Source organism: Tachypleus tridentatus, chromosome 7 (genome assembly GCF_004210375.1).
Source record: "Tachypleus tridentatus isolate NWPU-2018 chromosome 7, ASM421037v1, whole genome shotgun sequence".
In the NCBI taxonomy this organism is placed as follows: domain Eukaryota; kingdom Metazoa; phylum Arthropoda; class Merostomata; order Xiphosura; family Limulidae; genus Tachypleus; species Tachypleus tridentatus.
Window position 1 is genome coordinate 161,256,044 of NC_134831.1, and position 15,849 is coordinate 161,271,892.

Here is a 15,849-nt window from a genome sequence, read left to right on the forward strand (position 1 = left end):
GTATCAGCCTTTCAGCAACTTCAATTGTACGGAAAACAGAAGAACTTGAAGAGAGCATCGCATTACAGATACGCCAAAAAGCTAGAAGCTTCCTATGGTATTCTCTATTACTGGATGAGTCTACTGATCTCTCGAGTACGTCCCAACTTCTCGTGTTCATTGGTGGAGTTAATTTGGACTTTCAGATCACGGAAGAGTTGGCATCAGTTTGCAGCATGCACGGAAGAACAACTGGAGAAGACATTTTCATGGAAGTGCATAAAACTTTGCAAGACTAACCTTCAGTGGAATTAGCTTAGAGGTGTAACAGTTAATGGAGGAAAAAACATGGCTGGAGTGAAGAAGGGTCTGATCAGGAAACAGTTGGAAGATCAACTCCCAAGCGCTCTGTTCGTACACTGCATCATACATCAGCAAGCACTCTGTGGAAAAGACTTAGATATTTCTTGCGTACTGAAACCAGTCATTTCTGCAGTGAACTTCATTCGGGGTCATGCACTTAATCATCACCAGTTCAAGGCGTTTCTTGAAGAAATTGATTCGGATTCCTGTGATTTGCCTTATCACACGGCGGTGAGGTGGCTCAGCTGCGATAAAGTCTTGTCTCGTTTTTATAAGCTGAGAAGAGAAATAGATAAATTTCTTATCGAGAAATATAGAGCCAATCCATTTCTGTCGGATCCAACTTGGTTGTCAAAATTGTTATTTTTGGTTGACATCACATCTCACATGAATGAATTGAACTTGAAACTTCAGGGGAAGAATAACCTTGTCTGTGATCTCTATAGAATCATTAAAAGGTTTCGGAGAAAGCTGTCATTGTTTGAAGAACATTTGGAAGGAGGAAACTTCTCTCATTTTCAGTGTTTCAATGAGTTTCATGCTGGAATCACAGATGTTAACCTGGAGTTTCACAAAAGATTATTGGTGATTTAAATAAGCATTTTTAAAGAGATTTTCGGATCTCGACAGAATCGAAAGTGACATTCTCCTTTTTCAGAATCCTTTTGATTGTGTCATTGATGACGTGCCAGTGGAACTTCAGCTGGGGGTCATCCATTTGCAAGGAAATGACTCGTTGAAAGCAAAACACAGAGAGGGGCAACTTATTGAATTTTACAGTTGCATACCTGAAGATGATTTTCCAAAGCTGAAGCAGCTCGCATCTGGTATGGCATCAGTGTTTGGAACAACTTATGTCTGTGAACAAGCATTTTAAAAAATGAAGTATGTGAAGTCGGTACATCGATCAAGGTTGACTGATCAAAACCGAACATTGAAGATATTTTGAAAGCCAAACGCCACTTTCATAAATCTCATTAATTTTTTTGCGGCTTAGTGAAATTCAGATATGTACTCACTATGTGCGATGTGACAACTGTTTTTGTTAATGTCACCTCCTTTGATAACCTTTTGGTAAATAAAAATGTTGGTTGTATTTCTGTTTATTTTTTATTATGTGTGTGTATTGCATGCTACTCCCACTTGGCTAATGTGGCGTCCTAAACTTAGTGTTAAGTTTTTTACAGAGAACTTTCGTTCTAGCTAATGAGTATTGAACACGATAATCATGCGGCCCACACTTCTCATTCCCCAAGTAATCTGGCCCCCTGTGAAAAAAGTTCGGTGACCTCTGGCCTAAAACATTGTTCGAGACATGTAACATGTAACTAGAAATGTCGTAGGCCTAAACATACAAAAGTTTACGGCTAGAGGTAAAACTACTTGTTCAGCGCTACACCTGAACGTATTGACATTTCACTGCAGGTGTTCAAACTTCAAGCTTAAACAAATGATTAATGATAGAAATGAAATAATTCGTTTCATTAAGAAACAAGTGTACGATGAATTACAGCTACTTACAATGGATATTATTCACCTCCACCGTAAGTTCATACAAGGTATTAAGAATTCGCAGCAGATACATGTCACTTCCACTTCGGGAAGATCATTAACAAATGTAGCCTGAGGATCGGAAGGAAATACCTTGAACTCACCCACCCAGACGTTAAATAAAATTCGATCTCCACGCTAAAAACATATCCTGAATGTTTTGTACAATTCTCACAGTTAACTATATTCTATATCTAACAGTCGAATTTACTATTTGCACTCATTACTAAACATTCTTAATTTCTAACCATGTTTGAATTTTCGTAAATTTCCAGCTCTGGATAAAGTGAGGTGTTTAAACTGTTAATTTTCTAACTTTGGATAAAAAAAACCCGTTAGTTTTAATTATTTTCTATCTACAATAGAATCTGTATGTTTAGCATTAATTCATATACCCTTAACTCCCCAATTGTTGAGAGAGAGAGCTAAACTACGTTTTAAAAATCGTATTATCGGAATCATAAACAATGTTTAAAGTGCCCTGAAGTTTACTATTAACGTTTTACACCAGCGAAACTACAGGGTGAAAGCAGGTACTCATTAGGCCAAGCCAACAATATTGGCAGTGTATAGCTTAAGCTTTTATTTTGGTCGAGATTCTTTACAGCAGGTGTCTGCGAATTGTTGATAAATTTCAACACACAGACAGCACACAATTTAAGTGTTTTAAAATATATTCAAAACAAGTCAAATGCATGTGCAAAACTTGGATACATTATTGATTATACTGGTTATATCCAGAGTTTTAAATAATCAGTTGTTCGTCAGAATTCACATGGATGAATTCAATTACTTTAAATAAAAAAAAAAGCACTTATTTGCAAGACAAATTATTCACCTCTACTTTTTTACAATACAAGCTGCGACACTTTAGAAATCATCTGTTACGGCTAAACTGACAATCACATATATACATACACACACACATATCGCCCGATTGAAGCCTAAAACTTCCAACAAACTACAAAATGTTATGATGTAATAAAATTCACTTAGAATCAAAAAAAAAAAAAAATTTAGAAGGTTCGAGTATTATAACGCCAATTTACAAATTTGTTTATACCATATACAAAGACTGTTTTCCATTCATACACAAAGTCTCCTTGTATAATCTTCACCAGCATTTGCAGTCCCCTTAATGGTCTCTGATCACACATGGAATCTGCTAGGAATCACACTGACCAGATCCCTGGGTCATCATCTTGATCCTGTGTTGCAAAAGGTCTGCTTGTGGAAATATCTGTATACTGGCACAGTATCTTTTAGATTTTTCTTCTGCGTGCCAGTCAATTCTTCACCTAAATCGACCCAGAGTCTTGGGTCTAGTAAATCTTCATCTTTTATTATTAAAATCACAATATTCTGGTTCCTTGTGTTTCAAAGCTAAACATGCAACGTTGGTCTGTACCAACAGATGTACCCATTAGATCTTCTTTCCTCTTGAAGTACATTTTCAACAAATTGGTGTGATAGATCTTGGTCCTCCTCTTCACCAACTTTATAGTCCATTATGTTGACCACTTCCTGCACTTTAATAGATCCTCTCAACTTTTTGTTGTTGTGTGTAAGTAGCATAGCTAAGATCTTTTGTCTAACCTTAAAATCTCAATCTTTGGCCTTCTCATATTGAAGTGCTTCCGACTGCATAAAAGCTCTCACGAACAAGTGGACAAATCTCCAAGTGGCTTCTGAGAATGACCACATCCCGATACGTACTCCTCACTTATGACTTCTCTTCACCTGTCAACAGTTCTTTCAATATCTACATCAGGCCTAATACTGTTCTTCTGTACAACTTAAAGGGTGAAAAACCTTTACCTGCTTGAGGGATTTCTCAATAACCAGGTACCTGTACCAGTCACGTGGCATCTCCTAGCACATCATACTCACCCTCTCACAAAGCCCATTACATCTGGGGTTGTATGAGATGGTAAAGTTACCTAGTGCTGATGTGTCTGCACACCTTTGCATTAAATCTGGATCCCTCTATCACTCAAGACTAATTCTGGAGATCCAGTTCTCCAGAACACGTCCAAGAGAATTTCTGCTACTCTCTTCATCTCTATTTTAGGCAAAGCTATAGCTTCTAGGTAACATGTAGTATAGCTGACTACTGTCAGCACGTACCAGTTGCCCTTGTCAGAAACTGGTGCTACTGGTCCAATCAAGTCCACAACTTCTCTGCTGAACAATTCTTCTTTGAAAGGAGTCTTTTTGTGTCTTTTCTTGTAACAAAGCCACACTGGGCTGTCTACCGAGTCCACCGAGAGGAATCGAACCCCTCGATTTTAACGTTGTAAACCCGAATAAGTACCGCTGTACCAGCGGGGGTCTCTTTGAAAGGCATCTCACCCAGTTGGGGCATGATTGTGGATAAAACAAAATACGTTGCTTATCTAATATTTGCTGTAAAATTCATAGCAATGTTACACGTGTAGCTACCAGTTTGGCCACCAATTTTGATTTCATTCCTTTAAGTTGCATCCTCAATCCTCATTTAGCCACACTATTATTATTATTATTATTATTCACACTCAGTGTTTTTTGATTAGATATTATGACTATTAATACGCACCAAAAACCACAGCAAGTAACACTCGTTAGTAACGAACATTAACTTTGGAATCACAACTCTAATTTGGAACAGACTTATACATTAAGGAATTAACAACATTTTTTAAAATGCATGGTGTTAGTTTTTTACTTCTCTAAAACAGCTAACAGAATGGCCTTTACAGAAACGCCATTGAATCTAGCTTAAAAGATTCATGTCATCACCTGCATGCACTCGGTACAGCCCAATCGAACATTGTTATTTACGTTAATATCACTCGACGTTAAACGGTCTTTAATTGAAAGAATTTCATAAAATATAGCAAATTCGTGCTTAAAATTTAGCAATGAATAACCGTTCACCCAGTTGATTCTTTCGAAAATTTGAACTAGAAACTCCTTATCTAAGAAGTTTGGCCTAATTAATATTTATGTATCTGCATGTGCTTTAACCCTATAGTTTTGCTGCTGAGATTCAGCAGTCTTTAATTCGAATGATAAATAAAAGACGGTCAACCTCTACTCTTAGATGAAGCTGTAATAAATAAAAAAAATCCAGACCGATAGCTGACGTGAATTTTGTATCAAAATTGAGCGATTTGTAATGAATAAAGTTTCCCACGTGGCTTATATTTAGACCAAATTTGACAAATGATTCTACGTCTTAAAAGATCTATCAGTGTACCAAATTTTATAAACAACAATGAAGGTTAATTTTGTTTGTCTATCAAATAAACTTTCCGTATTTTTGGTAGGAAGATAAAAAAGGGGAAACAAATTTGGAGATTTTTAAATGCCGTGTATTTATTTAATGGATTCCCTCGAAATTTGGTAAGTGGAGTAATGGTTCAGTGTAATATATGTGTAATAGCTTGGATTACCACAGTCTAAGCCACAGAAGGTGTAAAATCACTCCTCTTAATAACATAGTGTGTCCTGTAGGTTGTATTGGCTGCATGACACACTGCGGGGCATCTTGATATAATATTCACCGAGCGTGATATACAGTGGCTACCAAACTGGGTTAGATATCATAAGGTTCAATGTTTGCACTCTGATGCCACTGCACACACTCAGTTTTTCACTTGGGGTGCGTTATAAGAAAGACAGCTAATCCTACTATTCAGTTAGATAACGCTCGTGCGGCGAAGGGTTTTGCTGACAAACCACCTCCCCTCTCGTAAGCTCTTCGAAATTATGAATAGCTATACATGAACATTAGAGATTTGTAATCCAACCGCTTAGCTCACATGTGCATAATCCTATTTTGCAGATGTCTTACTGATTTATTCACATCGAAATAGTTAGATCTTCGAAGTCTTAACAACTGGTAGAAATGTAAACCAAGTTCAAAACATGATCTGTGAAGAAGTACAACCATTAAAAACACATATGTCACTGTCGTTCTGTCATGGCCAGGTGGGTTAAGGCTTTCGACTCGTAATCTGTGGGTCGCGGGTTCGAATCCCAGCCGCACCAAACATGCTCGCCTTTTCAGCCGTGGTGGCGTTAAAACGTAACGGTCAGTCCCACTATTCGTTGGTAAAAAGAGTAGCCCAATGGTGGTGGGTGGTGATGACTAGCTATCTTCCCTCTAGTTTTACACTGCTAAATTAGGGACGGCTAGCGCAGATATCCCTTGAGTAGCTTTGCGCGAAATTCAAAACAAACTAAACTAAACAAACCTCTACAATTTGTTTACATACATATATACAAAAATACCTTTGGAGGCATTAAAATTGAAATAGAAGAACGCCAAAATCGCTAAAAACAGCAAATATTTGAAACAAAAGAACAAGTAATTTCAGGAATTAAACAGCATCGATAAATAGAAAGTGTTTGAAACAACGCGAGGCTCCAAGCGCTCGTTTGTCTTGCTTGTGTATATAGAGTCGACTCTAATGGTACATCTAAATAATTATCAAAATAAAAGTTTCAGACCTAGAAGAACGCTACCACAACTTGCTTTGTATGGATAAATTACAATTTACATTTTTTACCTAAACAATCATATTATGCAACCCAATCATGACTTGAATAAACTGTGAGCTAACAAGTATCAATATGAAAACACGGGCAGAAACGTGTCCGTTGCGCAACTGATTCATTGGAAAATATTACGTAATTTCACGTGATTCCAATAATCTAGGTGGAAAACAAAAGAAAAGCATGCAGGTAGGTGGAAAGATAGAATGCAAACTGTGCAAAAAATAGATATTGACCTATATATACTGCTCTTGTGTAGCACAAGAGTGTTTCATTAAACAGTCTTAGTTTGTAGTTTTTAACCATATCAATCAATTTTCATATATTTTGTATTTACATTCCTCAAAGTGGTTAGGTTATTAGCCCATCCCGCGTCTAACGTAGAACATGTAGCGTCTTATAAAGGACGTTAGACTATATTAACGCCTGGAGTTACTAACACGTTTAAACAGCAACAGGGTCAGTTACGGTGCTCGAAAACAATAACGTGCGAGAAAAACTGACTCAGTTTCCATGCTCGAGACGTTAAGGTGCGATGAATACAGTCTCACAAACGCTAAACTGATTTAAAAAGAAAATGTTTTTAATGACACACAGCACTAAGTATTATTTAACATTCTAAATTAAACAAATTGATTAATATTCTGACTGCTGAATGTTTAACTATCAGATACAATACAGTCTTGAATATAATAATTGAACGAGCTATTTTAAAGTAGTGTTCCTTTCCTTTAACAGTAAGTGAATATTTTAACGTTACAGGTAACTTAGGGTTTAACTTGCACACTGGACTGATAAGAAAGGGAGATGTTAAAGGTCTCTATCCCTCCATACACACTTTTCTCAGGAGTTAAATTAATTACAAGCAATTGTCCTTGTTTTACAAATGTGCATTGTGTCCATCTTTCAACAAGTATCGTTAAAGATACACATCCCATGTACTGCTTCCTTTGTTGACTAACACAGTGTGCAAAGACACACACGAACCACTATTCTACGATACGACATCTTACGGACTTCCAGTTAACAGGCCGTAACTGACCGCTCTGTAGAAGATTCGTACATCTAGTACCAAGAAGTCCAAGTACTAAAATCTTAACTATATTTAATTTTACAGACGTTTTTTCGTGTTCACATTTGTAGTGGACACAGCTAGTTTAAAAGTGGTTAACAATGATCACTGAAAAAAGATCCCACCCCTAGTCAAGGTAAAAAATTAACTGTTTTACCATAATCACCTTCTTGACCTAAGCAGGTAATTGTCAACAGCTCATACCTCCCAACACCTGTGCACAATTTAAACCGATATTTGTTAATAGGAAGTTTTGATATATTGATAAAACAAGCACCACCACGTTTTATAAGTATCAAACAATGCGCAGGAGCATATATTTCACCAACAAAGTGGAGTAACTTATTTTGTAATAGAATATCAAACACATTAAGAATACTCAATTCTCCACACACAAAACAACAACTGAAACGGCTGCACACAAAAAAGCGAAAACTGCTTGTAAATATTTGTTTATAAACGTATTTAGAAAACGTAAAAACCTTAAAATAAAATCAGTATACTTTCTTTTTGAACAGTAAACAAACTCGAAATTCGTTACAAAGCTTTTAAAACTAACGATAGTTTTAAAATCATTATTTAAAACCTTTTTTTTGCTCTTAAGTCCAAAGTACAGTAGACTATCTGCACAATGCCTTGGACAGGTATTGAATCCTTTTTTTTTTTTTTTTTTGAGTTAAGTGGTCTTAATATCATGCTTTGTCATTAAAAACATTCAACTTCCAGTTTCGTATTTCACTAATGTTCATTATTTAGAAAGGAGAAATAAAATCTCAGACACACACACCATTTATAATAGTTACACTAGAGGGAAGGATGAATAAATAGGTTAAAGTACATATTTACACGAACTCAAGCTAGGAAAAAGATTCGTTAAAATTAAAACCAATAACGTTTTAATCTCAAGTTAAAATAGCGAAGAAACGTAATAACAAAAACTTTAATTTGATCTCTAACACAAAAAATATACAAGAACACAAGTATTCTAAACTGACATTATTCATAAACAGCACACAAACACGAGTTCTTACCGAAAACATAGACTTAATGATATATATATATATGTATAGTCACGATACTAAATTACGTCAGTCTGTAAAAATTCAACATTTCAAAGAAGATAAAAAAAACAACCGCTTTCTACATACTTAGCAATTACAAGTGATTCTGAATACAGCCGAAATATCATGGTTAAAAATGTCCTTCATACAAAACTCTTAAACAGAATGATACGAGCGCTTTTTTGATGACGTAGGGAGTCATTACGTTGTTTTGCAAACGTTTTAAAACTATAGAACTCTGATTTAATAAAGTATTATGCAAAGCAATTTGTTTTGTCCGTAGCTCGTTTATTTATTAACATTTATTGGTTCCTAAGCGCAAACTTATAGAACTGTAATGAGAGATGAACCATGTAATTTCAGGTTACATAATTTTACATTCTAGCCACTGAATCGGACGACATTGACACCAGAAGCGTTCATTTCCATATACTTATGCTTCACCTTCAAAGCTTACTTACGTTGGTTACAACAATTATATTCTAACAGAATTATCTGATGTTGGTATACGCTCAAACTGTTGTGATATTATGTTAATCACCCGATTCTGACTTTAATAAACGGGAAAAGAAAGAACGTTAGTTTATCGTCATAGAATTTCGCTTCTGAACCCATACAAAACGCTCCCTCTAACAAACATAGTTCACTATAGCACAAACCTTTTTTGGTTTTGTTTGGTTCGTTAACAATAACTTACACTAAATCCGCAATTTGTCAGTAACTGACAAAATTTAACAGTTTTCGGGTCGAAAATAATGACTCGCTATAAACATGTAGAATTTAAAATAAATCTCGTACCTAGAAACTTTTGTTGTTAAATTTTGCGCAGAGCTGAGATTATCTGTGCTTCTCGGCTATAATTATGAAGCAATCGAAGATGGTCAGTAACATCCTCCACCAAGTTTTCAAATCCAGTAAAAAGCTTTGACCGCCACCTCTATAATGCACCCACAGCATCAAAGTATGGAGCGCATTGTGTGCGGGTCCAGGACGCTAACCATCAAACCGCGCTCGACCCTAGATTAAAACTAGTGTTATAGACCAAGGTAATAAACAAGTTATTGAGCTACTTATTTTTATTTTAAAATTTCCTTAGTCTACCCCCCCTAGTTACCATCATATCTTGGGATCCACTTCCCAAACTAGCACTTCTGACAAGCTCGACTTGCTTTCAACCCTTCCACGCCTACACACACGTCATTACCGATACAGTTATTCAAAGGAACACATTTTGTTTACACTTCGCGCATTTTTTAACCGTCTAGTCACAAGTCATTTGTTACTTTTCTTACTTTGTTACACTAGCACGGACCCCTAAAGCTACCCCCCTTCCTCCTGCACTATAGTTAACAGCAGTGGTTAAGGGTCCCCATGTTTCTTTTTACTCTCCAAGGAACGAAACTAATAAAACGCCTTTCGGTTAAACAAGAATCCAACTAGAGTTTTCGAATTTAGACGAACTTAGGGTTAAAAATCAAACCAGATGTTACTGCAAGTGTCGGTGAATTTTAGCTAAACGTACCAGTACGCAGTATTGACAATTGGTTTTGGATATTGTTGAGGGTTCTGGCAAGAAATTGTGTACTAACTATGACCATTTAAATATCACACGTATGTTCTCAATTTCTGACACACTGTTGAAATACCCCTTTGAACTGGAAATAGTGACTTGTATGGAAACATAATTGATAGTCACTTTCATTTTCAAATGCAATAGTCACGAACCAAATAGCACGTAAGGCGCATCCCCATCTCCTCAATTCTGTTAACTTCCTCCGTCTACGTTAAATATACAAGCATAATTCCTACAATACTCACTGTTTAAAACACATAAACACCCCGGCAGGGTTGAGTTTAAGACACTTGACTTGCAATCTAAAGGAAGCGGGTCCAAATCCCTGTTCCATCAAACATGATCGCCCTATCAGCCGAGGAGGCGTCATAATCTGATGGTCAATCCCATGATTAATTGGTAAAAAGAGTAGCCCAAGAGTTCGCGGTAGGGGGTGATGACGAGCTACTTTTCCCTCAGTCTTTCACTGCTAAATTAGGGACAGCTAGCGCAGATAACCCTCATGTAGCTTTGCGCAAAAAATCAAAACACATCAAATCAAGAGAAGAACGTGGGGTTACGTACCTGCGTACACACACTATGTTTCAAGCGAGTTTGTTTTTGTTTGTTTTTGAATTTCGCGCAAAGCTACACGAGGTTTATCTGCACTAACCGTCCCTAATTTAGCAGTGTAAGACTAGAGAGAACGCAGCAAGTCATCACCACCTACCGCCAACTCTTGGGCTACTCTTTTACGATTGACCACACATTATAACGTCCTCACGGCTGAAAGGGCGAGCATGTTTGTTTGACAGGCATTCGAACCTACGACCCTCGGATTACGAGTTGAACGCCTTAACCACCTGGCCATGCCAGGCCTCTTAAGCACGTTATTAAGAGCGGGAGTTCTTAGAAATTACTCCAGTACCCCATATACCCGCCCTTTGATTACATTGCTTAAAATGAAATTTACATATCTATTAAAAATTAATGTTTCAACCCCCAGCACAATTATTAAACTTTTCAGAAATTTTGGAAAGCGATTGACTTGGTTGCATCGAAAAATGTTAAATGTGAAGATTTTATAAATGCCCAGTTTGTTTAAATTTCTAATTATGTTAGCGGTTTTTATAACTTCACATATTTAACAGTATTTCATAAGTTAGTAGTCAGATTAATGTTGAATTTCTTATTACAACATTCTTTCAGTAAATTCCTTGTTCGGCTTTACTATTGGTATGCCAATGCATTAGAGATATCTCAAATTAAATCACTGACGTAGCCAGGGGGGGTAGCTCCCCCCTGAAATATAGGCATATTGATCCCACACTTTTCAGCTTTTATATTATTTGTTATTTTATAACAAACTCGTTTTGTATTACTTAATAACGACAAAATAAACTTCTATAAGCTGTTATTTGATTTGTTTTAATTACCAATGTATCAAAAACTAGTCCATTTTCAGCTTTTCAATTCATTGGCTCCCCACTTTTATCCCGCCATTTCGGACGTAGTAGAGAGACAAGCTAGTACTTACTGGTATTGCAATTTTGGATAAGGTATTTGAAATGAAAAATCTATTGTGTGGTAGGTGGTTGTGAAAACAACCGAACAAAGAATCCGGAATAGTCGTTTTAGCCTTCCAAAAAATCCAATATGTAGAATTTAATACACAGCGGCAGTAAAGCATGCAGACCCGAATAACATTGGCAAACAGTCTTTGCACCATAGATATTACAGTTCCCATTTTATATCTGGTTAGTACTACTTGTACTACAATATACCTTGTCACAAATATACTGAACAGATCTTGATAAGATATGAAAGCTAGTAAATATTTCGTGCTTCCGGTAATCTAAATACTATAAAACAGGCACATACAAGCAGTGCTGGGTGGAAGGGCCAAGTGAAACGATAATAAAGTCATAAGAAATGTGAAATTTAATTAAAATTCAGGGCCTACAGTGCAGGAAGTATTAAAATGTAATACAGTACAGTGTAGTATATCTACACTGTAAATTTACCACTGATAAAAAAAATAGGCCTAGTTACAAAAACAAAAAATTCAGCTTAGCCTCGAGTAAGGCATGTCGTTGAACGTCTTATACGCTTTCTACAATTTAACATTGTACAAGCAGCCGGCTATAAGATATTTGTGAACATTAAGATTTTTATAAGCCTTGAACTGTTTTCCAGTACAAAGAGGTGTTGACAGGACTAAATAATTTACGACATTACATTCTAACCCCGTGGGACTTTAATGTTGGTTTGTAAGCCTAACTTGGGGATTATGTTTGCAATGTCGACTAATTAACTAATTTACTGGCATCCAGTATGATTGTCGTTGCTGACAAGAGATAAGGGTCTGTAAGGTCAAGACTAACTTATTCATACCTTGTCTTGTATATATTGTCTAGCTTGCTAGTAAATTCATGAAAAATTAACGGAGAGCACGGTGACTCTGAAGCAGAGTTTATGTTTACACAAATAACGTTTACGTCCAATATGTCCGCCGCAAAATGTTGCCGAGTTTCTTTGGTCACGTGACTACGTAACTAAAGACAAACAAAACTGGAAAAATATTTGTCGATTTCTTAATTTCGAGTCTCTCTTGATTAAAGGAGTTTGGTTTTTATATAAAACGTTGGAGATGTAATAAAGAAAAAACTTAATTCAAAAACGATTTAAGTTTAAAACTAAATCGATATTTTTATTTTAAAGATAAATTTTGTGTAACTGACTATAGGATAGGTGATCTAACATTACGTCTTTACATTAAATTTATTATACCAACACTTACTACACGTATAAGGTTTCACGCCACTTACTTCCCTAAAATCGTAATGGGTAAACGGTAATCGAAATATTCTACCTAAATACAGGCATCTTGACTTTTACGATTTCTCCCATTTAGAGAAATCAAGCGTGACGTGACACACATTAGCTTTTATATAAGATTGCTTATTTTTTTAATAAAATCATAAAAGCGAGTAATATTTTAACAATTACACGTAATTTAATTGTGTATATATAATGACTTCAGTAGAAATTACGAGATGGTCCTTCAGGTGCACTTACCTCCTTCAACAGTAGACTGTACGGTGATGCACATGTCATTATCCAAGGGAAACTGATCACAGCGGACCATATCGGGCCATGGATAGCCGTATGTACTCATTCTTCTTTCGCAGCCTTCACGGACGGCCTCGCACAGGGAGCGGCAAGGATAGATTGGCCGGTCCAAACAAACTGGCGAGAAAAGGGAGCATAAGAATAGCTGGGTGTCCGGGTGACACTTTAGGTTGAACAGAGGAACCCAGGGCCCGGCTTGCTGAGCCACTTCAACCATTGTATCATGGCCTAGTAAGTTAGGCAATCTCATCTGATTATATCCAATCCCATGACACAGGGTCAAATTCTTGGGTATATCCACGCACATTGGCTGAGTCAAGCGACTTCCTACCATATTCCAGTCGGTCAGGTAAGCTGAAGTCTGTATCACGTGCACGCTGGTCAGCAGAAGCTCCATGAAGAGCACCTGCTCCATTCTCACTCTAGTATACTAATCACTGACAAAGTTTGTTTGTTCTTCTTCAGTGTCGGCTAGATTGACTATTCGTTGTTTTGGCACTAGAGTTTATTAGATTCCAAACACTCACTAAATCATGGTGACTTAAGTTTATAACATTAACAGTGTTAAGATGGGAAACTTTAATAATTTCTGAGAAATAACATTTATTATGTGCACATAACCTTTCTTCTCCACTTTACGTAATGAGCAACAACTCTCAGAAAAATCTAGAAGTGGTACTTAATATTCACTTATGAATGTGGTGCGTCTTTTAAAATCTCATCTCTATCCTAACCTTACCTTTCTACCACAACATTCAAAACTGTTTAATTTTACTGTAGTCGACTAGGTTTCAGCTGGAATAAAAAGCACGTGACTAACTCTAGCCAATCCGACCTGGCTTAAAGTCATGAGCCAAGTCGCCTCTCGTTGGGAGGACCAGCATTATCTAGATTCTAGTCTTTGATGAGAAGTGATCAACATGCTTAGGAATGCCGCATACCTGTCTTGCTTAACAAAGCCCTTGTAAAAACCTGTTTAACTCCCATCAGTACGGAGATTTGCTACACTAGTCAAGACTGTTTTAAGCCTTGATTCGGCTCTTTAGTTCGTGGAATATGTGGGTTAGAGGAAGTGCTTGTGAGAAGCCTTACACGTATGTAAAAAGCACAACACTTTGATTCTTAAAAGAGTAAACAAACAACACTTAAGTGCTCACAATAAAAAGCTTAAATGCGTGTTTGTCTTACACGTCAAAGCTTTAAACCTACTTAAAGCATGACCAATCCATCCCTGCTTCCCCTACAGTAGTAGAGTGAACCACGTGACAATAATATGCCCTAGGGCAGAGAAAGAGAAAAGAAGGCGGTCATTGCAGTTAAATGTGCAGCCACCGTCCCGATTTACTCTTCTGAATGTGTAGTTTATAGTGTAAAATGTTATATTTGACAAATGGGGTATTTAATTTCAATTGGGTACTTCGTGCCATTTAACAGTGGGGGCGTGTGAACCACCCACTCTCCTCGAAAAATATCTCATTGAACTCGCAGAACTAAGGGAATGGAGAAGTGATAAGTGTGATAGATGGTTTTGTGTTGATGAATATTGTAATACCGTTCGCTTCCCTCATCCGAGCATCTGTCGTGTTGTTTCTCTTATGATGTCTGATTGTCCAGTCTAGAAAGCTTAGGCTAACGCGTCTCGTGCATGCTGATTTTGTTGTTTGTTAATCTTCGCACAAAGTTACCCTAGATCTACCTGCGATAGACTAGAAGTAAAATTGAGGCATTTATTCAACACTACCCACCGCCAACTCGTGAACTACTGTAATCGAATATTTGTATTCACGACCCCGATATACAGAACGTGGTTTTGAAGCGAAAACAGAGTGCGAGTCATGGACCCTCGGATCCACAGCCCGGTACATTAATCACGTGGTCATGTGCATGTAGAATTTGACGAAAGATTATACAAAATATTTGACTATCAATAATTTTAACAAGTTTTAATTTTATTAAATTACGAAAATGCTCATAAAAGTCGAAAGAGAAATTAAATACATAAAGTGAAATCATCCATAAATGACTGTGTTACCAACGGAATGAAAAACTCAAAAGTTGAGAATTGTATTGGTTATATAATGGTATTAAATGTAAGTGATCATATTATCAAAGGTATAAATTATAAAAATCAATAAAAATTGGAAACGGGATTGATTGTATAATGATCTTAAACATAAATGGTTAAGTAACCAAAATTTACTTTAACCCACGGGTGTGAATTTTATTTTGAATACTTATAAGCTGCATGACATTGTGCTGTTGTCATTTTCTATTTATAAGCCTGATGGACGTGTTTGATATAGCGAATTTGATACACATTTTTTCTTGAAAGTTTGATTACATTTATGAATTTTAAGAGAAATAAACTATCAGAATATAAATGACAATAATATACAAAACTAGGCATACAATTAACCATGATAGTCCAGGAGCCAGATCTCTGTTAAGAGACCATCTATTTCTTTGTCCAGGACAGTTCCATCTGAATAAGCATTTGTAGCAGACACGATTGTATGACGTCATCAGTGCGAATAACATGTTTATCTTGTGAAGCCTACGACCAAGATTTGTTTGTTTAATTTCTATTGTGCCCATTTGTG

At 36.5% G+C, this 15,849-nt stretch overlaps 1 protein-coding gene across 2 annotated transcripts in view; it reads right to left on the reverse strand.

Annotated features, from left to right (window-relative positions):
• LOC143257051 (secreted frizzled-related protein 5-like) overlaps nt 1-14,466 on the reverse strand; it is a 35,657-nt gene extending 21,191 nt beyond the window's left edge. Inside the window, exon 1 of one of the 2 annotated variants that reach the window (XM_076515157.1) lies at nt 13,196-14,466. In XM_076515157.1, coding sequence (XP_076371272.1) covers nt 13,196-13,664 — 469 coding nt within the window. In that variant the 5' untranslated portion in view covers nt 13,665-14,466. The remainder of the gene's footprint in view (nt 1-13,195) is intronic. The other variant, XM_076515156.1, reaches the window with a different exon arrangement.
• Nucleotides 14,467-15,849: the final 1,383 nt, after the last annotated feature.